The 25661-nt window shown below is 39.9% G+C and overlaps 7 protein-coding genes and 1 pseudogene across 8 annotated transcripts; 3 read left to right on the top strand and 5 right to left on the bottom strand.

Moving 5' to 3' along the window:
- Positions 1-223: 223 nt before the first annotated feature.
- On the top strand, positions 224-642 carry LOC108613770 (cuticle protein CP14.6 pseudogene; annotated as a pseudogene).
- Positions 643-1104: 462 nt separating this feature from the next.
- Positions 1105-1835, bottom strand: LOC108613769 (endocuticle structural protein SgAbd-6-like). The gene is made up of 2 exons (XM_018007475.2): positions 1709-1835; positions 1105-1638 (listed from the first exon to the last, which is right to left on the bottom strand). Exons 1-2 carry the CDS (start codon positions 1718-1720, stop codon positions 1333-1335), a joined length of 318 nt encoding a protein of 105 aa, XP_017862964.1. The 5' UTR covers positions 1721-1835; the 3' UTR covers positions 1105-1332.
- Positions 1836-3353: 1518 nt separating this feature from the next.
- Positions 3354-3847, bottom strand: LOC108613768 (larval cuticle protein 65Ag1-like). The gene is made up of 2 exons (XM_018007474.2): positions 3663-3847; positions 3354-3592 (listed from the first exon to the last, which is right to left on the bottom strand). The coding sequence occupies exons 1-2, from the start codon at positions 3782-3784 to the stop codon at positions 3394-3396; spliced, it is 321 nt and encodes a 106-aa protein (XP_017862963.1). The 5' UTR covers positions 3785-3847; the 3' UTR covers positions 3354-3393.
- Positions 3848-7647: 3800 nt separating this feature from the next.
- Positions 7648-8419, bottom strand: LOC108613766 (uncharacterized). Its single transcript, XM_018007472.2, has 2 exons — positions 8138-8419; positions 7648-8065 (listed from the first exon to the last, which is right to left on the bottom strand). The coding sequence occupies exons 1-2, from the start codon at positions 8320-8322 to the stop codon at positions 7888-7890; spliced, it is 363 nt and encodes a 120-aa protein (XP_017862961.1). The 5' UTR covers positions 8323-8419; the 3' UTR covers positions 7648-7887.
- A 1149-nt stretch (positions 8420-9568) lies between these two features.
- Cpr65Ay (Cuticular protein 65Ay) lies at positions 9569-10282 on the bottom strand. The gene is made up of 3 exons (XM_018007473.2): positions 10090-10282; positions 9946-10028; positions 9569-9887 (listed from the first exon to the last, which is right to left on the bottom strand). The coding sequence occupies exons 1-3, from the start codon at positions 10096-10098 to the stop codon at positions 9641-9643; spliced, it is 339 nt and encodes a 112-aa protein (XP_017862962.1). The 5' UTR covers positions 10099-10282; the 3' UTR covers positions 9569-9640.
- A 2477-nt stretch (positions 10283-12759) lies between these two features.
- On the top strand, positions 12760-13824 carry Cpr65Az (Cuticular protein 65Az). The gene is given in 2 exon segments (XM_089466913.1): positions 12760-13326; positions 13391-13824. Coding segments are annotated over 2 exon segments (882 nt in total). The 3' UTR covers positions 13706-13824.
- Positions 13825-15140: 1316 nt separating this feature from the next.
- On the top strand, positions 15141-16864 carry Prdm13 (PR/SET domain 13). The gene is made up of 2 exons (XM_018005093.2): positions 15141-15680; positions 15959-16864. The coding sequence occupies exons 1-2, from the start codon at positions 15146-15148 to the stop codon at positions 16747-16749; spliced, it is 1326 nt and encodes a 441-aa protein (XP_017860582.1). The 5' UTR covers positions 15141-15145; the 3' UTR covers positions 16750-16864.
- Positions 16865-17111: 247 nt separating this feature from the next.
- Positions 17112-25632, bottom strand: fmt (phosphatase 6 regulatory subunit 1-like protein fmt). Of its 2 annotated transcripts, none has more exons than XM_018007458.2 (11): positions 25551-25632; positions 25024-25275; positions 24698-24897; positions 24297-24621; positions 23903-24216; positions 23695-23833; positions 23518-23636; positions 22877-23456; positions 22753-22817; positions 21828-22679; positions 17112-21489 (listed from the first exon to the last, which is right to left on the bottom strand). In XM_018007458.2, exons 2-11 carry the CDS (start codon positions 25081-25083, stop codon positions 21306-21308), a joined length of 2838 nt encoding a protein of 945 aa, XP_017862947.1. In that variant the 5' UTR covers positions 25084-25275; positions 25551-25632; the 3' UTR covers positions 17112-21305. The 2 variants fall into 2 exon arrangements, with proteins under 2 accessions (XP_017862947.1, XP_089324440.1); XM_089468314.1 differs by lacking the exon at positions 25551-25632 and adding an exon at positions 25457-25479.
- Positions 25633-25661: the final 29 nt, after the last annotated feature.

Genomic DNA, 25661 nt, shown 5'->3' with positions numbered 1-25661 from the left:
TCTGCTCGAGCCTTTAGTTTACGTTTCAGCTGCTTGCTTCTGCATTTTTTTGTTGTCTTTTTTTCAGAATTAGTTTGGCTTCCAGAGGCGACAATTAACACATTTTGGCCTCAACATAGATATAGCCGTGAAAAAAGAAGAAAAGAGCAATGTTTATATAAACAAAATAAAGTGTTAATTGCATTAGCTGCTCTTGTCGCCAGCTGATATAAAAAGGCGCTCGCTTATCCAGGAGCACACAACATTATTATCCGCAGTCCAAGTATGAAGTGCGCATTAGCCATCGTCTGCCTCGGCCTTTGTGTGGCGCTTACCACAGCCGCACCCACCAATGATGCCACAATTGTCAGCCAAACGGCTGACGTGAGGCCCGATGGCTACACCCTCCAGCTGGAGACAAGCGACGGCACCAAGCGCTCAGAGGAGGCAATCCTAAACAACATTGGCACCGAGGATGAGGCCATCTCCGTTAAGGGCACCTACTCCTATGTGGGCGACGATGGCGTCACCTACCAGGTTAACTTTGTGGCCGATCAGAATGGCTACCAGCCCGAGGGAGCGCACATACCAAAAGTTTAATTCTAAGTTAAAGTTCTTATATAATAATCAACAATAAATATAAAGCATACCATCAAAAGAGAATTATTTATATTTTTAGAATGCACGATGAATTTATTATAGAGTTTAACACCTTTGAATTCGTTTCCAGTTTGTTATTCTTCTTTTTCCTCTTCTACGACGGAGTCTGCTGGCAACCATATTGAGTTGAGAATTCGAATTATAGAGACATATAGTTTATTGACTATTTTTTCACCTTCATTAAAATCTGTGCTCTCAATTTGATTTCTAGTCTTGGGATTTGACTTGGGTGTGCCAAAGTCTTACCATTTGTGGCACAAAAAAGCTAAATATATTTATGTTATATTTCTATAGCTGATCATAAATTGCTGTCGACAGCTTTAGAGCTCTAAAGCTAGCTAGCATCAATATATTTTGAAGGCACTGTTAGCAGTTGCCAGTGCTTGGTTGAATTATGTGGCAAACTGAAACAGATCGATTATTTAGTCTGGAACGAGTGTTAAGCAGTCCAAATAATAAACATAATTATCGTAGCGAAATTCATTTTTAATGCGATTAACAGTTACAATGCACGACACAAACTTCACTGACTGACTGACTGACTGGCTGATTGAATGATTGATTGAAGAATGAATGATTGACTGTTGCACAGCACAAACAACATGAACTCGAACTTCCTCTCTCTCTCTCTCTCTCTCTCTCTCTCTCCCTCTCTCCTTCTCTCTCATTATCCATGTGCGTTATCCATGTAGTTTACTTGGGCAGATGCGCGCCCTCCGGCTGGAATCCGTTCTCGTCGGCCACAAAATTGATCGTATAGGTCTGTCCGTCGGGAGCCACCCAGCTGACGGAGCCACGCACCGATAGGGACTCGTTTTCGGTGCCCGCATTGTTTATGACGGCCTCCTCGGTGCGGGTGGTGCCATCGCTCAGTTTGTAGCTGAACTTGTAGCCACCAATGCCAATGTTATCCGATTCGTATTCCACAACCTCGACGTCGTTCTGTGGGCGAGCGCTGCAGCTGGCGGCAGCCAAGAGCAGCAGAGCAGCGACTAGCATCTGTTCAAGGATTGGGAAGGTTGATCGATTATTCGTGTTGTCTGTTATCGATTAGCAGCTATCCATTTACCATTTTCACCATCTTGTCGAGAATTTCGTGCGTTTGTCTGTGTTGGCGTCTGAACTATCGAGCGTCCAATGATGCTAATGCCGCATCTTCACTGCATTTATATAGCTCCCGCACACTCGCAGAATTTGCCAACGTCATAAATTTTTGCACAATTGTATGGCCGAAGACATACATAGACAGGGCTCTCGCGGTCGTCCGGTAATGTATTTAATTTGCCAACAGTTCACCAATAGCCCCCAGCCGCCAGCCTCAGCCTCAGTCTCAGCCTCAGCCAGAAGTCGCTGCGACAAGTAACATTTAAAGCGAATCTCTGACGCGACATTACCAAATCCGCATTCTGGCTGCACCAACTGCCCGATGCACTTGGCAGAAGCAATCGAAGCAAATATTTTGATTGAAGACTAAGTACCATAGGTTTTAGCACTGAATTGCCAGTCAAGCATTTGACTTGTGAGATAGTTGAATGAATGACTCGAATGTTAATGCATAGCATTTCGCCGAGCAATTTGAGCCAAGTTTTTCAGTTATTCCAGTCAAGGATTCCGAACTAAAATATTTTATTTAAGTTTCATTTGAGTCTGGATAGTAATTATTTAAGATTTCATTTCATTTCTCATTAAATATGTCATACATATATTTCGTTCTTCCTTCCTTGCTATATATTCTATGACTATGAAAATATTTTCCTGCTATTCGAAGTGTATTAAAAAAGCTGATTGAATATTTTGTCATGTATCTGAATGTTAGTTAAATGAATGCGTAAATGGCTTGTTTTTTATAGTATTTGTAAAGACCATACCAACTGATGGTTTATTGCCCAAGTAACACGATGTTAAATTTATTTGAATGCATAATAATTTCAGATGCGATTCTGATCGTTGTCAATGAGATGGCAACAGTTTAACAGTTAGGAGGGCCGCAAGTTCATATCAAGTCAAAACTCTAAATATATGTATATATATATACAGATGTTGAATCTACTCGCAAATCGGTAAAAGCTAAAGCGACTTGACTCTTGACATATGCAACGGCCTTTGCAGCCAGCTTCGATTGATGTATTGCACATGCAGCTCTCTCACATATAAATATGTACATACGTATGTATATCCATCGGTTTTTGTATGTGTGCGTATGCATTCCACCTTAGTTGACCGCTATAGCGGCGACGGCTGGTGCAGCAGCACAAGCCGAAGAAGAAGAAGCTACAAATTGGCAAGCCAGTCAATCGAGTTTCTGACTATGCCGACCTTTTATACTCAATACCCAAAACTCAGTACAACCTCTTAAATGTTGATCTATACACAGGACATTCTCCAGCTGACATTGACCATAAGATGAATATACATATAAATGTATATAATGTTAACCTACATATTATATAACAATATGTACATATATTCAATTTATGATCCCAAAAAATCAAAGTTTAGTTTTTAAATAAACAAGGATATATATTAATAACTATCCATTCTTCAGCTTCTGCTTCTGTTGCTCATAATATTTCAAACTAATGATAAACAAAAAATAATGTACCATTTGTACTTGACACATATGAAGAGATAACTTCACGTATGATAAGCAGGATGTCAGATGTCAGTTCTATAAACAACAAATTACCCTTTGTCGAATAAAAACATCAAGAGAATTTATAAAACAATCAATTTATTTAAGGAGTTCAACTTCGCTTAGGCAACTGGTGCGACGGGAATGTCAGCACCCTGTGGCTGGTAGCCGTTCTCATCGGCAATGTAGGTAATTGAGTGTTGCTGGCCCGAAGGGTCAACCCAGCTGTACGAGCCCCTAACGACAATGGCGGATTCCTCGTTGCTAATTTGCTTCAGTTGTCCTTCGGCTTGTTGCTTGATACCATTATTCAGCTCCAAACTGTATGATGGAAAGTAAGTATCCAAGGATAAGTAAAAGCTCAAAGAATCGCTTCATGTGCTTCATTTACCTGGTCTGGAAGTTATCAATGCCGACATTTGAGTCCTGGCGCAGAACTTGGACATCATCAGATTGAGCAGGAGCTGCCACTGCCAGGGCGAAGAGAGCAACGAAGACGATGAGGAACTTCATGTTTAAGGTAATGTGTTGCGCGTTTGAGACTTCAAAGGTAACCGTGAGTTATAGGGCCAGGCAGTGGAGTATTTATAGTAAGTAAGCCGATGTGGACAACGAAGACGAAAAACTAGTTTAATGCCAAAAGCCGAAAAAACTTTATAAATTAAAATGCACATATATAAGATATATATAATTGGTATTCAAAAACTTTTTTATGCTTATGTAAATCGAAGGCGTTACTGATATCGCATTAGCAAAAGGCCATTTTATCTTTGGTATTGTATAGTAAAATTCGCCCATCTTCAGGTTCTACGCAAGTAGTTTCTATCGGTATATATTCTCGATTTCTCTTTCTGTTTTTAATATCACTGTCCCTTTTCAGATGTATATATGTGCATATAAATATATATATATATATGTATATATATCAGCAAATACATATACAGCTGCTAAAATGTGCTCAGATCAGGTTGCTCGCATCTTCAAGGTCATCTGACCAGCCAGATCTTGGCCAGACTTTAGATATGAGAAACGCAGACGGACAGATGGACGGATTGTGTTTCGGTTACCGGTTCTTCAAATGTTCGACGACATCTGCTTCTTCTTCTTCTTCTTTTTTTTTTTATTTGTCTTTTTTATTTATTTTAACTTTACTTCTTAGTTTGGTATAGCTTTGGCTACATCGTCTCGTAGATGCTAGCTAAATTAGCACTTTAGCGTTAATGGCAATGTCTTAAAGCCAAGTTTTGTTTAATTTTCCCCGTTCTCATCCCTCGCTCCGTCTACCGCTTCGCACTAGACCATCCGAGTAACTTTGTGTGCGTATTGCAATTTCAATATGTAAATGTCACGCTCTTGCGTCAAAACGTTTTATGAGTTCGTATTTTATTTTTAGACTCATTCACGAAAGTGAAATGAGTATATTGGTTTTGTGCAATGTCCGTCCTGCTGTCCGTCCGTCTGTCCGTCTGTCCGTCTGTCCGTCTGTCCGTCTGTCCGTCTGTCCGTATGAACGCAATCTATTTCGGCGCTATTGAAGCTAGAGACTTGAAATTTGGAACACGTACTCGTGTATATCTCCGATTTATAAAGTGTTAAAATTTTCCCGATCCGCCCACTAGGGGCGTGGCAAATCGGAAAATGCATTTTCCGATATACCAGAAATCATGTTTGTTGAAGAGCTAGAAAGCTGAAATTTGGTATGTAGGTCCGCGCCAACCACCCAAGATCACAAGCTATGGCGGATATATCTCCGCCCATTAGGGGCGTGGCAAATCGGACAAAACTGTATCTCCTAAAGTTATAAACCTAGAATGCTGAAATTTTGCACGTAAGCTAATGTTTTAATTCTATGAAGATGGGTGAAAAAATTATATATCTACGTCCCTTAGGGGCGTGGCAAATCGGACCTGAAGATATAGTGATTTTTCGAATTCTGCTATATTTTAGGCACTATTGATGCTAGAGATCTGAAATTTTGTATATATACGCGGGTTGATCACCCAAGTCCAACGAGCTATGGTAGATATATGTCCGCCCATAGGGGGCGTGGCAAACCGCAAAAGTTTATATCTCCTACAATTTAAGAGCTAGAAGCTTCAAATTTGGATAGTTAAGTTACTGGTAGCCTCCTCTATCGATGCCCCAAAAATAATTTTTAAGCCTCTTTAGGGGCGTGGCATATCGAAAAATACCCTGTAATTTTCACATTTTTTGAGCGTAAGAATTCAAATTTTGCATTTAGGTAACCGGTTACTCGTTCTAAGAACTGGCTAAAATTGAGGAGTCGACGGCCACTAGGGGCGTGGCAATCGGCATTTACAGTGCCCGTATCGCGACATTTATATGCGTCAGCCATCTATTTATGCATTTGTACATATAAATAAGCTTAATAGATATTCATAATACAAAAGGAAACATTTTTATGAATTTAAAAAAATTTAAAAGAAGCTAAAATAACAAAAATTTGCAATTTACAAAAAAGTGTTTTCCGCGGGATTTGAACTCGCACCCAACCCAAACAGCATGTTTGTCAAAATAGCTAAAATAATGGTCGTCGGCGCTTCAGCCTACAGCACCACCGCGTCGTTTCGATCAATAGAAGTTAAAACGAAATCACATTATTGTTATGACGCCACATAGCAAAGAAAAGCCAGAGTGGTGGCTGGAAATTCAAAAACAATGCAAAGACAAATCAATCGCAACGAGATTCTTAGAATATGCTAGAGTACGCATTTATGTGTGCATACATACACACATACAAATGAGCGCGTGTATAAGGCTGGAATGCTTGATGCTATGCGTGCAGACTTACATATATACATATGTATGTATTTGCATATATGTATTTGAGGGCTATTTAAGAAGAAACAAATTTAAACTTATAAAATTATTCGACTAAGAAAATGAAAAGTATTAAGTGCCATTCAGTCAAGCTCGCACCTTCCCAATAAAATATCTATTTTATAAAAAACGAAAAATGTATGAAAAAAAAAAAAAAAAACATAGTAGAGGTTCGAACCTCCCTACTCTAACGTTACTTGCGTCGCCCTTAGCACCCGCGCCATTGCTTTACTCGAGCACTCAGCTGCTAAAATAGAATAGCTTAATAAGAGAGCGTCATCAGACAAAACTACAGTAACGGCTAGAAAGTCCAGAAATCAATCGAAATTCTAAGAATGTGAGAAAAGGCGCGCTTCTGTCTGTACGCATAGAATAGACGATGAGTGTGTGCACATGTATAGTAAAATCGCGCTGATCTGCTGCTAGCTTGAAGCCGGTATCCAATATATGGATATAAATACATGTATATTATTAAAAGTCAAAATTGTATAAACTATATACATATGCATGTAATTTGAATGCAATTATGCAATGATCATAGCAATAGCTATCGATGATTTTCCCATTTTAAATGGGATCATGCCCTGTTTTTTGTTGCGCACTAGACTTGAAAATTGCACTATATACTCTGGTTGACAGCGTTTGGGCTGTGAATGAGTCTTCTGCAATCGGTATCGCCCGACTGCAACGTTCTTACTTGTTTTTATTATTATTATTTTTAATTTTCAAATTTCATTTGTTAATTACATTCAATTTAATGGAGACCCAGCCTGTAAAACATCTGTTGCAGGAGCATACGAATTTGAATTTTTCAACATACTTCTAATCTAGGATATATTTATACATATATGTATATATATATAAACATAGTTCTTAGGCTAAGAGTATTGTGGAGTCTGGGTACATTTATATATAGCCCTTTCCAAGTTAATTCCCAGAATAATTTATTTAATTTCTTTGATTTTGTACTACCATTCCATCAACGTTCGATGGGTCATGTCCTTTTTTTTCGAAATCATACAAGTATCTATATGTCTCTGCCTAACTTTATTCATCCTAAAGTTTATCATTTTTCCCCGCACAAAAGTATGTAGCAAAAGTGAAAAATTTTGAATATGATGCTCCGCGAGGAAGTATGCGTTATTTTTAAACAAGAAAAAAAAATTATAAATAAAACAAAACAGTATATAGACAATAAAAAGAGAGGTCATGTCGGCAATGCTCGACTATGAGATACCCTGAACCCCACTATATAGAGCATTCTTCATAATTCCTCATAAATTTCATGTTTATACGACTTATAGGTCTGAGCCAGCCATTTTTGGCAATTTTCACTTAGTTCCCAATAAACTAAATTATAGTAAAAAACATTTCTGATAAGCCCATTAAATATGTTAATTTTATCGAAAAGTTTAGGTTTTGCCACAAAGCATTAATACCAATATAAACCATCGTCTGTAAATACTTTTCATACATTCCAAGCCATAAAGTGAGTGGGCTATAGTTTATGAATCGAGCCATAAACCAAACAAACATTATTTTATTATATTATTTTTAATCAATACTTTATTGAAGTGCGTTTTGTTGTGTAAAGGCACTAAAAACATTTGTAGCTAAAAACATTTAAACATAACAAACATTGGCTATTGAAAATTTTACCAAAACCGCGCTTAAAATTTCACAAAGAATATTGAGAGATGCCTCACGTCTCCCTCTCTCTCTCTCACTCTCACTGTCACCTTCGCTCTCACTGCCGCTCTCGCTCTTCCTGTTACTTAGCCAGCTAGCGATGAGAGAGATTTGGCCGAGAGCTTACGATTCTTGACACCCGGACGCCGTGATGGCCTTGCGTTACGAGCATAATTGTTGGCATTCCTTATTTCCTCAGGTGTGGAATTAGCGTTGAGCAGCTCGGCCAGCTCTTCGCGATGTGTGCCATTGGGTAAAGTGTAACTGAAAAAGAATATAATTTAAACAACCCTCTCTCTCTCTCTCTTTCTCTTGCTATATTGCAGTTAGACTTACCCATATTCGTAGCCCTCTAGGGTGGGTATGTATTTGAATTGATCGAGAAATAGATCGCCCAATTGTATCTCCACCACACTGTTAGGCGAATAAGAAGCACCAACTCCACTCTCCGTACTCCATAAAATGTTGGCTATGAGGAGTAACAGCAGACAGCTGCTAACAGTCTTACGTTGAGCGCCCATAGTGTTCGATAGCTGCAACCGTCCTCTGTCACAGCTAGCTGTGAATTGATTGCAGAGCCCGTGGAGGGGCACATCTTGTGGCCACGATGCCAACCTTTCAAATCGTATGCTCAATAAAGCGCTGAGTAAGGCCTAAGCTGCCGTCACACTATTGCTTCACATAAATATGCATAAGGAAAGCAGCAAAAGGTAAAGACAAGAAAGAATATCACCGTCGGGCGGTACCGACTACAACATACTCGTTCACGGTTGAAAATCAGCTACATAAATTTTGGTTAATCTCAAGAGAGAGTCTGCAGTAACTTTATAAGTATATAGCAGTAGCGCCCATTGGATGAATAAGTGTTTAAAGTTTCTCTAGCGATAGACGCGCAGCCGGAAGGAAGAACGATCGGGTAGACGACTAGTCGAACCGGAACTTGCATAAAACTAATATACCCTTTCACTTCGCAACCGAACATAACATAAAAGACCAACAACAACAACAGACCAACAGCACCACGCAGCATGATGAGCCGACAACAAAATTGATTCGAAATCATTAAAAAAAACCTAAAAGACCTCAATGAAAAGTTTGGATGCTCTAACATATATGAAGACGGAATTCACATAGTAATAAAGTTTATGTGGCATGTATTAGCGCATTTACCCACACAGCGCCTTGATCGCTGAAAACTTGAATTTTATACGAATTCTTAATTATGCTAAATCTTATACAAGATCATGTATGCTGCTCACATGCCTATTGGCAATGATATATGTATGTATATTCTCTACGCATACAGCGCGCATTAATCAAGCGCTCTCTCAAGCTGAGCTTAAAGCTTTGATCATCATAATACTACAGCAGCCATCCGAGAGCTTTCAAATCGTTGATCTAAAGAAAGCTGTATAAGGGCTGTATTTGAGGGCTTTTTAATACCCTAGAAATTAGCACATTAGTAGACCGTCTATATAAACGATTATTAGGATATTTATCGGAAGTATCGAATGTTTCGATATTTACTATGTGGGCATTATTTTTGAGCTACATATATACCATAGTTTATCGTTGTAATCGAGACGATCGTAACTCGAGTGCAAAACACTATTATTCTAGTTATACATACATATATTGTACAACACATCGAATGATGCTATATCGTATCACTAAAATTTCTCTCCGCTTGAGTTATATGTTTACGTATACCGTATCGATCATATATGATCGCGTCAATTGAGTCTCGTTCGAAAAGCGCTTATCGTATAATGATAATGGATATCTGATTTTATTTTAAATATTGTAGATCACACTTTTGTATATACACATATTAGATCTTTAAGCTTTATCCTTCGCCGATTTCACCTTGTGCGCTGTCACATAGGGCTGAAATCCATTTTTGTTCGCTTTATACAACACCTGATACTCATAGCCATCGGCCGATATAAAGCTGTAGCCACCGCGATACTCCACAGATTTGGGAGTCGGCTCGCTCTCCGGCTGTTCAGTTAACTGCTGATCCGGATTCACTTTGACTTTGTAGGTAATATCCTCCGACCGATGATAGCCATTCTCTGTCTGAAAGCTATAGAGATCCTTTGAATATGTATAGATCTATAATGTGAGAATGTTATGCAGTTTACCCGAAATGCAGTTCCTCCTGACGCTCTTCGGCCTCTTCAGCCCATGCCATAGATAGCAGCAGTAAAGCAACACTCAACTGTACCTGAAAAGGGAATTATGATATAAGTAATAAAAATAAATGCACCATTCGATCTTCAGCTTACGAATTTCATTGCACTAATCTATTAATATATGTATTTAATTTATAACTTGTATTATGAATATCCTCGCAAGAATTCGAACCAATTATTCTCGTATTTCAGTCTAATCGTCTTCGTTTCTGGACTTTAACTGATGCCAGAGACTGCGAATGGGTTTTGCCAGTGGCTCAGATGAGCAAATCAGCCGAAATAAGTCTAAAAGATAATGAAAACAAATATATCTGAGCGGCCAGCCTTTGTGATGCCGATTGCGTCATAGTTTATGGCTCAACTTTTGTTCTCAGTCAAAACCCCAAAAAAGAAAGACAAAAATGTAAAAAAAATAAAAAAAGAACAATAACAACAGATTTTTTTTTTTAACAACAGAACATGAAGAAAGCTAACTAAAGCATTGGAAGCGGATTCGTGTAGTTTTTTTCTTTTGTATCATCAACTTTAATCAACATAAATATTTGAACATTGCTTGAGCTGTAATTTGAGACAAGTGCTTAATTGATGTTATAATATTTTAGATTGCCTAAGGCAGAAATAAATTGAATTTGTTCTTGATTTGTCCCCTAGAATCTATGCACAGTTCTTGGCACACCAATGAATCGATTATATAACTAAAGCGATTGTTGTGTATTTGCTTTTAAAACATTTTTTTCTGGTTCTTTTTTTGTGTTTTGAATAAGTTGGTATTTATCAATAAATTTATATATTTGTATATATTTGTTTACAGTTTAAAATTGTTGTTTTTAATTTATATACAATTTATATAAATTTTGTAGTATTTTTTATAATATTTTTAAAACTTATTAATATTATTAAAACATAAAATCATATATTTCTTTATTTTAAAGCGCCTTCTTTAAATAATAACTAATAATATATTTTTTAATATTTGTCTCAATTTTAATAAATTAAAATTGTTATATTATTTATTATTTATTACTAATTCAAATACTTTTAATAAACGATAAATGATATTTCCAGGAATCGATTTGAGTACTCCACCCTTAACTAGTCTAATCAACAGTTGCTAAAACTCAAATAATTTATTTTTAAATAAATTTCTCAATCTTTTTTATTTATAAATTAAAATTGTTATATAATACAATCAAATACTTTTAATAAACGATAAATGATATATCCATGAATCGATTTGAGTACTCCACCCTTAACTAGTCTAATCAACAGTTGCTAGAACTCCCGCGAATCGGATATACATATACTGATATGCACATTTGGGCTGTCAATGTGGGCTGCGAATAATTTATCAAAGGGTCCGCATCAAAATGTTTATTTAGGCGTGCAGAAGAACTTAATCGGCGCCGTGGCTGAAGCGGCCGAAGCGCCAGAAATCGCAATCAGATCGTTGCGCTCTGTCAAAATGCCTTTCATGAAGTTGAGAGTCGAGGTTTCGCTTTTTGGCAAATGCGGGCGCGAAATATGCGCAATGGGTGCGTGGCGAAATGTCGAGCGAATGACTCCGATAGACCGACAATTGTTGGTTTTGGCAGCCGGTGCAGCGCTTGGTGCTAGCTGGAGTGGTGGTTAGTTGGTGGATTGTTGGTGGTTTTCGGTGGCTTTCGGTGGTTGCTAGCCAACTGCCCAACTGGGCAACAGCTGACGCTGACGCTGACAATCGCTGAACAGGTTCAAAAATCCACAGCGCCTGGGAAGCCGTCAGCTGCGCGCCAGCACATTACAAGTAGAACAAGCTGGCAACAACATTGCCATTAGCTAGGCCAGTGCCAATGTGCCAGCAGCAGGACCAGAACCAGAACCTGAACCAGAATCCAGAATCCAGTTCAGGGTTGCCAAGCCAGCCAAGCCAGCCCACCACCACCACTGCCCAGGCAATATTAGCGGCATCACAGTCTGCACTCGTTGGTCTGAGCTGAGCCTGGGCAAAAAGTTAATAGACGATTGACTAAAGCCGACAACTCCAGGGGCTTAGCACCCTGCTTCACCTTCGCCCCGCCCTCGTTTGGGACAGGCAAAGTGCATTAGAGTAGTTGCCAAACATACTGGGGGTGGTTGCCGCTGCCGCTGCCGCTGCCGCTGCAGGTGTTGCCTGTGCCGTGCCTGATCCTTATCCTACAGCGTCCGCTTCCAGCTCCCTTCATAGCTCTGCTCTGTTGAGGTCTAGCGGGTTTTGTTGTTTTTGGCGATTAGTTGCGGAAATGTAAGATTTTTAGTTTGTCGATTTATCTAGATTTGATTTAATTGCTAACTGTTTCAGTGTAATTAATGATAAGGAACTGAAAATTCAATTTCATCAACTGTGTTTGTTGAGCAGCAAAAAGCTCATGCAATACTTGAGAATTGCAGAGAGGGGGGTATTTGATAAAATGATGAATGCTGAATTTCCAATGGCTGTGCTAGAGATCAGTTATTAGAGAAGAAAACTGAGAACTGAGAACTGAATAGAAACTACAATTTAAAAAAAAATTTAAAAAATAAATAAATAATAATATAAAATTATGTATCCCCCAGTACAATTCTATGCGAGGGCCACAGCATTTCAGCTTATCAGTAAAAATATATAATTTAAGTTTATATATGATTTGCCTCCTTTCATCACAGCTGGTATCAAGATCTTTGCCCTCATTTTCGCGCAGTGCATTCGCATTGGCCCAGTTTTCGGTTTTGCATTATTTCATTTTCCGATGCAACACATTTGGCCACATGGCCACGCACGTGCCTGACCCCCAGGTGCAACAGGTTGTGGTCAACAGCAAGTGCTGGCCATAGATATAAAAGCAGCCGTCAGTCGGCATCGATGGGCATCAGAAGTGCATTAGCCAAATGGAACGAACAACTTTGTGGATAGTTCTGCTCATCGGCCTGCATGTGGCAGCGGCTAAGCCGGCGGGCTATCCGAGTGCGCGTCCACCTGCAACTTATGTGCCGGCCAAGCCGCCAGCACCGAAGCCCAAGCCGAAGCCACCGAGCAGCAGCTATGGAGCACCAAAGCCGCCGCCACCTGCGCCAGCACCGAAGCCAACATATGGAGCACCAAAGCCACCGCCGCCACCTGTGCCAGCCCCGAAGCCAACATACGGAGCACCACCGAAGAAGCCCCCACCAGCACCACCACGCGACAGCTACGGTCCGCCGCCCAGTAATCCTAATCAGAATTATTTGCCACCTTCGAATGGAGGCAATGGCGATGGTGCCGGTGGCGGCGGAGGAGGTGAAATTATACCCATTATCAAGCTGGAATCGAAAGTGAATACCGATGGCTCCTATATGGTGAGACAAGCTGGTTAACCTCTAAATGAAAGCTGCTGAAACTCGCTTCTCTCTGCTTCCGTAGTACGAATATGAAACGGGCAATGGCATCAAGGCCGAGGAGATGGGCTACCTGAAGAATCCTGGCGTCGAAGGTGCTGAGGCACAGGTGGCCGAGGGCTCCTTCTCCTACAGCAGTCCGGAGGGGGAGAGCATCTCGCTGACCTACATAGCCGACGAGAATGGCTTTCAGCCGCAGGGCGATCATCTGCCCACACCGCCGCCCATACCCATCGAGATACAGGAGGCACTCGATAAGCTGGCCGCCAGTGGAGGCTGTCACGATTGCGACGACGACGGCGGCGACGCAGCCCCCGGGGGCTATGTCTATCGAAAGTAATTAAATTGAGAAAACTGAACAATAAACACGGACTCGAGCCACAACCGAATAGCAACAGCAACAACAACTGGTCTTGGCCCACTTATTTAAAACAAGCAAACACCAACTCGAAATTGGCTCGAGCCAGGTGTGCCTGCCTCTGCCTCTGCCTCTGTCTCTGCCTCTGCCTTTGGTTGTGACTCTGCCTGCAAATTGGCTGGCACACTTTACATTACTTAAGGGCTGCGCAACCACAACCCCTCCCCCAGATTTGTCGCTCGCCCTATGCCTACCCCCACCCCAGGCGTCTGTGACTGTGTGACTGGCAACACATGTTTTTCGCCTTGTCCTGTTGATCGCATCGCCTCAGAGTATATATTAGCGGCGGGGTTGTTGCCTTTCCAATGATGAAAACATTAGTGTCGAAGCATATTTTACGCGGCACAGGAGCGGACTTGCTGCGGCTGCGGTTGGGCCCGATGACAAGTCGAGATCTATTTTTATTCAATTTTATATATAGATAAGTGCTAAGAGAATTCATCCGCTTGGGTAATACTAGACAAGATTTATATGAAGATGAATAGATCTATGGCAAGCTAGTACTATATTTTTACTCCTAACTTCACAATGAAATCTCTAGGAACCTACACAACTTTATATGGTTAGCTATAGATATAAGAACATCTTCCTCATTTTCCTACATCTCTCTAGCTTTTCACTTTCCTACATATTTGGGCCCCTTTGAGTCCCGTCAGTTCGCTCGCTTAACAAAAATCACGACCCACCCTAAACCACAAATAGTAAAACGATACACACCAATATATTAAGGCATTATCAATGAGGGTGACCGGGCCGGCAAGGACGAGGGGGATGGCATTGACGAAAGCGAATGCGATTTGTATATGGTGGCATTACAGCAACAACAGCAACAACAGCAGAAAGAACAACAACAACAGCAACAACAACAATACGAACAAGGACAACAAACGATCGTTTAATTTCAATTAAAAACATTTGCCTGGGCATAGCCAGCCCAAAAGCCAAAAAAAAAAGAGAAAAGGACAAGGGGCTTGGGCAGAGAGGGGTTTTGGGTATGAGAGGATTAGGCAAAGGAATACGCACACTTGCTACAGGGCCGCTTAGCTTGATGCTTAGTGCTTTAGTGCCGATGTACATGATGTTGCACTTGCCGCGCACAGCCAGCTACCACCGTGCGGACCAGGACCTGGCGCAAAGGGATGCCCGCGTCCTGGTCTGAGCTGGTGCGTGCGAGCGAGAGGGCCGCAAAGTGCGTAGCTATGTCTGCGCTGGGAATTCTTGCACTTGACGCCGGAGTTGTTTTGACACTGCAAGCCGTAACAAATCCAAACACAGGACATTTAGCGAGCAGGGAAGCTGCGTCGCTATAAAAGCAGCGGCCGGCTTCCAATTGGAAAACAGAATCGTTTACGAACGCGAGCGATGCACACGACGGCTCAACTCGACAGCCTGGAACTGGATGAATCAAGTGGACAGGGCTCCAAGCGCGCCGCCAGCATGATCTTTCGCATCGAGCAGCTGCTGCCCGGCAGCACCACGGCGACAACAACGACAGGGGCCACGCCCACCATCTCGACCCAGCAGGCGCCCGCTAAGAGAGCCAGGAGCAGCTTGCGTCCAGGTGTCTATACAGCTCAGTATACGCCCAAGGACACGTGCTCCGGCGGCATACCCACTGCAGCGCTGCTCAGCTCCATGGGCACGCCCACTGCCAGCGACGCCCACGTGCATTGCAGTCTGGCCAACGGCGAATTGGCGCTATCCGCCTCGATGCTGCGACAGATCAAACTCTCCGAGGACATTTACAGCTTCAATGCACTGTTCGAGCTGCACGCCGGACAGCTGCGCATTCGACTGGTGCGGGACGTGGGCCGCGAGGACGAGATTGTGGCCTGGTTCGGCGAGGAGCTGGTGTTGCTCATGGGCATACCCTTTCTCACACCTCTCAATATACAGGGTAAGAAATCAGAAAATTGTGAATGATCACTGAAGTTTCTTTTCTCTACAAAAGTCCAATTAGAATGAAGACTTTTAAGTATACGCGAATCCAATTGGAATTGCATTTAATAGCGTGATTGCCTATGGTTCTATAGTACAACCTTAAAATATTTCAATTTGCCATGCATTGTTTATCCAATTGGAGTCCAAACACATTTTAAGATACTATTCAATACTCACTCTACCATATGATGCCCAAATCTAATAGGATTCCCATCAACTTCGCTTTTCCCTTAGGCAACAATCGGTACACCTGTCATCTGTGCCATTTGACCTTCGAGACGCCACATCCGTTGAAGATCCATCTGGCCCTGGGCTGTGGCCGCAGCGTTATGGATCTCTTGTGGATGCGCTTGCACTACGCACTGAAGGCGACGGCACCCAGCTCAACAACAACGATTACTCTGTCACCCACACCGGCCACCTCCTCGACATCCTCGGCCTCGCCGAATCGCTCGCCACCACCGCCTCCTGCAGCTACATCCGCACGCTTCTCCGCCTTTCGCCCGCTGGCTGGCATGCAATCGCTTGGCCTGCCCTTGCCACACAGCTCTCAGCCGCCGGCAGCAACGATGTCCTATCTGCCCTCCATTTCAGCGATGGCTGCACCGCATCCGATGAACGCAGCCGCACAGATCGAGGCGATCGTCAGCAATATGGGCGCCTCGAAGCAGGGCCATCTGTGCATCTACTGCGGCAAGGTCTACTCGCGCAAGTACGGCTTGAAGATTCACATACGCACCCACACTGGCTTCAAGCCACTCAAGTGCAAGTTCTGCCTGCGTCCCTTCGGCGATCCGAGCAATCTCAACAAGCACGTGCGCCTCCACCTACAAACGCAGCCGAGTGGCAGCAGTGGCGAAGCCGATGGCCAGCAGGAGACGGGCTACCAATGCCAGATCTGCCACAAGACGCTTGCCCGGGCCAGAGATCTGCAGCGGCACATGGAGACGCGACATTCCGCAACCAGCACTACGACAACTGCAACAGCGTCGGCGACAGAGAGCGCCGTGCCGCATCATAGCTGAGTGTGGGCGTGGCAGCGATTATATATTGTATGATTTATATAAAGCTGTATATATTTAGAGGACTTTGGATAGATTATATTTGGAGGAGTCTGGCTGTGATTGGGTTTGGAATCCCGTAGAGACTTGCAGAGTCGAAATAAATAATTTGTTATGATATAGATTGCTTAAAGATCTTTCACTTCGAGAGAGGGATTGGGAGAGAGAGGGTTGGAGACAGAGAGAGGATCATTTATATTTATCATTTATAAGGATATGATGCTGATGTTTAGAATATATATATTACTTTTAATCTGCGCTCATCCTTCATTCTTTCCACTTCCTCACAGGGTCTCAAGTCAAATCAAGTTATAAAATCAAATGAATCAAATTGTTTAATCGCTTTATTCATTTCAATACGTAATCAAAGTGTATTTCTATCGAAATAATGCACAAATCGTATTAATTATTCGATAATGTTCGCTCACATCTACACACACGAGCACATACATAACAGTTAGTGTATGTGTGTGTGTGTATGTGTGACTGTATACATAAATATAGATGAATACATTCAGGATATCCCATTTGGGCGTTCAGACATCATACAGCAAAGCAATCACAAAATGTATTTTAACTATGTCAAAGCAGATCGATACCTAACTATGTATATATATATATATGTGTGTGTGTGTTGGTGTTGGTGTGTGTATGTGTGTGCTGTTAGAAAACTGTCGTTTGAGCAAAACATGTTCCAAAATAGTCAAAAATACAAGATTTATACATATATATTGTAGTATAAGGTAGAAAATGCGACGGTAAGTTAAGAGTATATTATTAAATACAATATAGTATGTATATATACACATATATGTGTGTGTGTGTGTTTATGTAGTATATAGATCGGAGCATAGAGTTAACTATATATTTGTTTACGATACTGGAACTAGTACATTTCTCGTCTTCTTTTGTTTAAACAAAACATTGTGTTCTTGTTCTTATACAGTTTAAGGCACTACCTCAAGGAATTTCTATTCCAGAGTGTCCCTTGGGGGGTTTGTTTCAAGTAGTTTCGATTCAGTTATAACAGAAAATTCTTAAGGTTGACAATACGCTGTGTAGGTGTATGTTTGTGTGTGTGTGTGTGTGTGTGGGTGTGGGTGTGTATTTATCACTTGAAGCACTTAGTATATAATTAAACCGTTATTCGTATTATGTATATATAGATGTATGCAAGGTTTAGCTAATCTTTCTCGTTTTTACCTATTTTGGATATTTGACGATACGTTTTTGTTGGCTTTAAAGTCTCTACTCGTTACATAAGGTTTACATATACACATTAGACACCGATCGTAAATACTTAAGACTTTTAGGAATACATACATGAATATATATATACTAGCTTAAAGTGTGGGGTATTTTATTGGAATTTTTTATTGCATTGTAAAAATCGTAACACAAATTCTTACATGAAGCACACTTGGGTTCGGTTAACTACGATTTCCTTTTCGTTTAACAAAATGTTATTATTATTAATATTATGCAATTGTTCAAGTTAATACTAACAACATTTATTACAGTTACTTGAATAAATGTACGTATGCAGTTAATAGAGGGTCTTTGTATGTATATTATTTATATATATGTATGTAGTAGTATATATATGAAGTTTTGGTTGTATTACAGTTGCTCGTGCTCGATCGTTGTTGTTCCCGCTGGTTCTTTATCTTTGAAGTGTTTCCGAATTTTATTTGAAGCATTCTCTTTAATTTCGCTACGCTTAAGTTTTTAATAATTCACTTTTTTTTTTTTTTTTTTATAATTTTGTTTTGGTTTTCAATGGGAAACCTTGGTTTTAGTACGTTTTGGATTTGATTTAACTTGGCTTAATTGAAATACTGAACTGCTGAACACACACAGACAAAAAATGTTTATTATAAAGTACAATTGGTTTTTCTTTTCCTTTTTTCACTCTTACATTTTGGTTTTTCCTTTTATCTAATATATAACTTTAATATGTACGAGTATAAGTGTTTGTTAGTTAGCAGATCTCAAAACTGTTTTTTTTTTTTTTTTTTTTTTTTTCTTGTTGAAGACTTTAATGTTCACAATTGTTGTTAGTTTTGTTTATGCATGGGTCGCATGCAAAACATTGGACGTTTGGTATTTAATATATATATATATAATTTTAATATTTTCATTCACTTATTGTTTAAATCTCAATTTGTTGTGGTTTTTTGCACTTTAACAAATTGCTTAAAGCTGCGCACAAGACTTTGTCTACATTTCATTTTTTCACTTTTTATTTATTTATTTATTTTTTTCAATATTTTTAGTAAATCAGCTTAAATTGGAAATACTCTGCTTCTCGAATCCATCGAGCTGTCCAAGTTGAATATGCTTGCTTAATATTTAAAAGACACACAGTATGTAAGTAAATCTATCTCTACTCATATAAGGTATTACAACAAATCTTCATCATAGTATAATCCAATCAATTTCCATACGAAAGTTGTCATTGAAGTTGTTTGGGTAAGGCATATGCACGAGGGAAGGATTCGGTTGCTGGTTATTAGACGACGAACAAAAACAATTCTTAGGGAAGACCGAAACGATAATGAAAATTGTCTATGGTTCACAAGCAAATTTAGTTGTTTACAAAATTGGGTTCATTACGGGTTAAACATTAATTCCTTACGTATGCCGTATAATAATAGACTTCTTCAATGAGAGACTTTATTGCAGTACTTATTGCTGTTTGTTGTAGTTCATATAAGAAATTATGTCGGTGTATGTGTGTGTGTGAATGTGAGTGCTGGTGTGTGTGTGTGAACAACAAAATGTTTTACAATTCACAATTTGTTGAGCTTTTCGTGTTTTCATTTTATTCAGTATTTTTTTGTATTTTTTTTTTTTTTTTTTTTTTTTTGTATTTTTTTTTCCTTTTATATCAAATACCCTGCAACTTCATTTAATTATCACAGTTTACATCAGAGATAGTTTAAACATTTTTCCTATGTTTTTACTTAATTTTTTTTCCATTCAATTTTTGTTTTATTTATTGCAAAAATAAAAGCAAGCGATTTGAAATTTGTGCAAGCATTTTTTATGGGTTTAAAGTTTTTTTTTGTTTTTTTTTTTTTTTTTTTTTTTTGCTGTTTGGTTAGATTAGTGCTTCCTTATGACTATTGTTTTTAATTATTAAATTGTATGTTTAATGTATTTTCTTTTTTGTAATCAAATCTCATTGCAGTTAGAGATTGGGTTTAATGTTGAGCTGATATGTTGCCTCCTCAACTATCGACCTTTCGAGTGTTTATTATGTCTATCAACTTTTTATAACAATTAATTTTAATTAGGCATGTGATGTCATTTTGTAATTATTCATTGTGTGTGCGAAATAAACATCAAATTTTACTTTTAAAGTAGATTTTTTTTGTTTTTTTGAATTGGTTTTTCTTTTTAACTCATTTTATTTTTTTAAACATAATTATAATATAATTATTTGGAAGCAAATGATGGCATATCTGTTCATTTTTCATTTAGGTTTTGTTCTTTTTGTATATATATTTTTTTTTGTTTTCACAAACATTTCTCAACAACAACAACAAAGCTGCACAAATTAGTTATATATATACTGCTGCAATATCTATATATATGTCTGCTCAGACGTACATTGTTTTTAAAAAAGTATAAAAAGGTTTTACAAGGATTACACATATGTCTTATTCATGTGTTTGTGTATGTCTGTTTTGTGTGGGGCGTGACAAATGCTGTTGTTGCTTAGTAGTTCTCTCTCTTTTGTACTTTCGACATTGAATACATTTTCGTTTTCATTTTTTGGTACAAGAATTAGTCTGAGAAAGGGCAAAAAATATATGTCATATTCCCACATATATATATATATATATATATATATATATATACCTGCATTTGTTTTGTGCTTTCAGCAACTGTGTGAGTGTGGGTAGCAAGGGTTTGATTATTTGGTTTTGCTTTGTTTCAAAGTACAAACAAAAATTAACACAAGTCTCTAATTAATACAAATAATAAACATATATGTATATAGTACATGTTGCAAGCTAAAAAAAAAATAAACAAAATTTATTGTTGGGTAGCTCTTAAGTAATGCTCATTTGTTTTTATAGAGTATTTGAATGTGAAAACAAATGATAGCTTATAATAAATAGGAAATTGGCAATAAGATGAGAGCAAGAGAGGATTACAATGAATCAACAACATAATTTCGAATCTTACCAACTTTTTGGGCGGGCTTCAATTATACACAAATGGTTTTCACATATATACACTTAAATATGTATGCATGCTTATGTATAAGAAATGATTAAAGAGCAAATCAAAGGCTTTACATTTTATGTTTACAACTTTTCGACACATTCTTTTATGTATATATATGTATATGCTATACAAATTGCAGTTGCTGACGTCGTCTCTCAGGCTGTATGTATGCGTGTGTGTGTATGTGTGTGTGTGCGTATATAGTGTGGGCCATGCGGGCGTGTTGCGTGTTGGGTATGTTGAGTGTAGGTGTGTGTGTGAGCGTGAGTGTGTCGGCACATTTATGTTGTCGTTGTTGCAATTTCCGCATTTTTTGTGGCAGCCGTAGCTATGCTCTCCGACTTCTTTGGCTGCTGCTCCGGTTCTGCTTCAATTGTGATGTTGCTGTCGTCGCGTGCTTCGCTGTTGTTGCTGTTGTTGCTGCCGCTGCTGCTGTTGCTGCTGTTGTTGTCGTTGGCATGGTTGCTGCAATAAACACAACAAAAACATTAGTAAATGCAGCAGTAGTTGCTTAGGTAGCGTAACCACAGCCGTTCGTGGTCTAGCTGTAATCCATAAGTATTAAATATCATATCAGATCATATCACATATCCTATAGATTGACGCTTATGCATATAAATGTAAATGCCTGAATGCCAACTTCTACATTATAAAGAATTAGCTCAGTTTACTATTGGCTAACGTTCCTGTCTCAAAAGTATTTATGATTGCAGTCTAAGCCTGCCTGGAACATAGATTAGGTGTTCACTTTATCACACACTTCCACAACTTCTACTGAACCACAATTTCTTTTACTCGCTTACAATTCGGCAATTTTGCTGGGTCCGTTCGTGATGAGTGTTGTCTGTGGATCGGTGGCTATTGTATCAGACTGATTGCTGCCGCCTAGAGGCTTCGTCCACATGCCCTCATCATCCTCATAATCATCTTCGCCGGCGAGCAGCACCGATTGCAATCGACTTACAATCGATGTGGCTGCCGTGGTGGCGGATGCATCAACATCGTTTAGTTCCTGCAGCTTATCGCTAGCTGCTTTCTCTACATTGGCGTTGTTGTCGTACTCCGCTTGCTGGTCATCATTGTTGACGATCGATTCCAGATTATCGGTTGCAGTCATAGATACATCGTCCTCGTTCAGCGTTCGTTGCTGCTCCGAGCTATTGCTCGTAGACTGCGCTGCAGCATTCAAAGGCGCCTGGGTATTAGCCAAGCACAGAGCGCTGAAAGCAATGTCGAAATGTTCCTGGAAATAGGCAAACTTTTCGCCATCGAAACTATAATCATCATCGTCGTCGTCGATGTTGAGGCCAAACGGCGTGTTATCCATTTCATGTCCATGTATCTTGCTGTACGATGTGGTGCAAATGTCCCAAGTATTAGCTTCACTCAAGAAATCTTGCGAGTTATCCGCATTATACTCATTATCCTCGTGCGGATTGCAATTGGCCAACAGCTTATTTTGCTGCGCAACGGCCAGCGTAAATTCTCCTTCCTGGGCGATTAGCGATTGCCAGAGCTGCAGGTCCGCCTCGTTATCAAAACTAGATGCAATCAGGCTAGCGATATGTTCAGATTCCGATATACAATTCGTAATATGTCTGAGTATCTTGATCAGATGGCCCATATAGCCCAGCCGACGACCCTTTTCCGCTGATCTGTATGGATGAGAAAAGTACATATATGTGATTAATAATAAATTAATAATTATTCAGCTGGCATTTCACTTACTGCGTCTCTGCATTGTGCCGCCAATAATTAACCAATTTGGTCACCAGTTGGCAATTGACAATCAGCTGTGAAAAAGTTAATAAGTTATTAAGAATGTAAGTTCCACTGTGTTTGTTCTACTCACATATGTTTGCATCTCTGTGGGCGGGTTGTTTATTGGCGCTTTGGTATTGTCCAAATCGTTGAGCGTTGCCTGAGTGGCATCAGTCGTCGTATTTGGCTCTGCTTGGTTATCATCAGGAGCAGATGTAGAGGCAGGTTCATCAGTTGCATTGTTTTCAATGTGATTCGCCTGCGTGCCCTCCACTTCATTGGCCTCTTTAACTTCATTGGCAGCCTTTGCGATGGCGGCTGCCTCTGCTTCAGCTTCAGCTTCTTGCTGAGCTGCTGCTGCCTCAAATTCAATTTCTCCTGTTGGATTCTCTTTACCGCCCTCGGCGCGCTTTACATCGTTCAAAGCATTCTTCATTTCCACCTCGGCCGTGGTCGTTCCCATGGCATCATTCGTAATCTTCATTAAGCAATTGAATATATAATCATCCTGGAATATTTCGGTGCAGTCCGTAGAATTTGTATTATTGTTCGAGAGCTCATTATAAAAGACCAAATGCAATGCCTTCTCCAGTTCACTGTGAAGAAAATTATTCCAGCAGTATTCCTTGAAAAAGTCCAGCAGCAGAGAAAAGTATTCGGTGGCACAGATGCTGTGAGAGGGATAAGAATTCAGATTAGTGACACTTGTTGGTTGAGCTAGCTGCAACTTACGCCTGTTGAATGGTCTCGTGTTTGGTCTCTAGCAGAGCGGTGAATACACGACAGACCTGTAGGCGCGTTTTGCCAAATGGAGGAGTAAGAATCGCTGCTGTGGTCTCCAGTTGCGGTTTCTGAAAGAGGGATTGGATACATTATACTCGAATTTTCGTTAAACCGTTGAACACGAACCGCTGGCGGATTCTTCAGCAAATGCACAAATTCATGTAAACGAGGCGCCATCACCACAATCACAGTCTCTTGAATTTCCTGATGGAATTCTCTCTCGCGTTTCTGCAGCAAACGCTGGCGATCCGAAGTCGGCTCATAACTGACAAATCGAAAAATAAACAGATAAGTGATTATATATAAATTTGATGTTGTATTCGCGATGACTCACGTGAATGTAAGGGGCTTGATAAGCGTAAGTACAACCGATATTCCTGATAAGATGGCGCTCTCTAGAGCGTTTGGTTCCAAAATCACATTTAACAAGGCTTCAATTGTCTGTGCAGATTCAATCGTGCGCAATATGGGATTTGACCCATCAAAGGCCGGCTCAAATGAATCATTCTCCTGCTCCGTTTGACGCATTAGACGGCCCTGGTTAATAAGATCACAAAAAAAGTCCGCAACATTTGCATGCTTATCGGTCTCCAGAGGATTACGCAATATTGCAATCAGTCTCTCAACAAGTTTGTCTTCAGTTAACCACTGCAGAATCGAAAAGAAAATATGAATATTAATAATCGTAAGCAATTGGTTAATTGAGGTATTATATTCAATCATTTTACTTCGAATAGGTTGCGCTTCAGTTGACCACCATCGATGTCCTTCATCATTTGCATGATTAGATCGGGTATAACAGGTGTGTCAAAGTGTTTACAAATGTAATCCAAAAAGTTCTTCTGCGCTTTAATATACTCCAAAAATTGTAGGCACATATGTTGATACAAAAACCAATCTTGTTCTGGCTTTTTCGTAAAGAGCATGCTAAATGTTTTACTAAAAAACGACGATAGCAATGAATTTAACGGTGGTTCTTTTTCCAAATATGAATACAGCAATTGCAATGTATCCGCATCCGAGAGCAATTTCTCATCCAGCGAAGGTAGACCACTAAGAAACAAACGTCAACAATATAAATATATGTTATGTATGTATGTATATAGTAGGGGTTGGGGGCGTTGCTTACAGTGTGAGTATCTCACATGACATGTTTGCGTAGTGGAAACGCTGCGACATCGGCAAATCTTCTGATGGTTCCGTTGTGATGAGCTCGACCAGACGACGAATCACTTCTGGTCGTGTAAAATAGTTGACCAAATTCTTTTTTTGCGTTTTACATTCCTGCAATATATCCTCCTCGTCCAGGAATTCCTCCACTGTGGAATTCTATATGGAGACGAAATTGTACACACATATAGTATATTGAACAATGTTATTTGCACACATATAAACACACGCACATGCACTCACATGCATATGCACATTCACACATCAACACACACTTTTACGCACCTCCTTCTCGAGCAGCGCCTCTATATTAGCAGAGGGCGCATAACACTTGTCCCAAAACATTTTTCGCACGTACGTCTTGGCGGTGACACTTTCGGGCTTGTTGGCTAAGAAATGGAGGCGGCAGCACACGCTTGCTTTGCTTTTCTCTTGCTTTTGCTTTATTAATTGTGTGTAGTTGCTGCTGTTTTTTGCACTCTGTTTTTTTAACAACGACTTTAATAATTTTTTCACCTAAAAAATTGCGTTGCCACGCTGATGTAAAAAGGGTAATGTTAAACTCAAAATGGCACTGCTGTACTCAATACGGTCACTGTTAAGTGCTCAAAATGGCACTAATTGTATTTGTGCGTTTATACGCAGCATAGCCATTATTGAATTAACATAATTGTGCTATTTGCTAAAAACACAATTAATGATGAAAATTACAATATACCGAATGCGGTAAATTATAGTAAAAAATTTTATTAATTCTCAATATATTTTTAAAAGTTAGCAGTTGACAAAAATCACACAGTTAAATCACTGACCAGAGAACACATAAACTAGACATGTAGAACAAACTTTTTCAACACCGAAAAAATGCGCTGAACAGACCGGACAACTTCGTATTTGGTCGGCTCGGTCTTATGAGGTCTTCT

Source organism: Drosophila arizonae, chromosome 4, assembly GCF_054131065.1.
Source record: "Drosophila arizonae isolate 15081-1271.41 chromosome 4, UAZ_ARI_1.0, whole genome shotgun sequence".
Taxonomy (NCBI): domain Eukaryota; kingdom Metazoa; phylum Arthropoda; class Insecta; order Diptera; family Drosophilidae; genus Drosophila; species Drosophila arizonae.
This window is presented reverse-complemented; position numbering and strand designations above follow the sequence as displayed.

Coding starts and splice junctions, on each gene's coding strand:
- LOC108613768 (XM_018007474.2), bottom strand. CDS start 3,784: ATGAAGTTCCTCATCGTCTTCGTTGCTCTCTTCGCCCTGGCAGTGGCA. Junction 3,593..3,662: donor ATTGATAACTTCCAGACCAG/GTAAATGAAGCA, acceptor TCCATCATACAG/TTTGGAGCTGAATAATGGTA.
- LOC108613766 (XM_018007472.2), bottom strand. CDS start 8,322: ATGGGCGCTCAACGTAAGACTGTTAGCAGCTGTCTGCTGTTACTCCTC. Junction 8,066..8,137: donor CTAGAGGGCTACGAATATGG/GTAAGTCTAACT, acceptor ATTCTTTTTCAG/TTACACTTTACCCAATGGCA.
- Cpr65Ay (XM_018007473.2), bottom strand. Junction 9,888..9,945: donor CAGGAGGAACTGCATTTCGG/GTAAACTGCATA, acceptor GGATCTCTATAG/CTTTCAGACAGAGAATGGCT.
- Prdm13 (XM_018005093.2), top strand. CDS start 15,146: ATGCACACGACGGCTCAACTCGACAGCCTGGAACTGGATGAATCAAGT. Junction 15,681..15,958: donor CACACCTCTCAATATACAGG/GTAAGAAATCAG, acceptor CTTTTCCCTTAG/GCAACAATCGGTACACCTGT.
- fmt (XM_018007458.2), bottom strand. CDS start 25,083: ATGTTTTGGGACAAGTGTTATGCGCCCTCTGCTAATATAGAGGCGCTG. Junction 24,898..25,023: donor AGGCGCTGCTCGAGAAGGAG/GTGCGTAAAAGT, acceptor GTCTCCATATAG/AATTCCACAGTGGAGGAATT. Junction 21,490..21,827: donor CCCAGCAAAATTGCCGAATT/GTAAGCGAGTAA, acceptor TGTTTATTGCAG/CAACCATGCCAACGACAACA.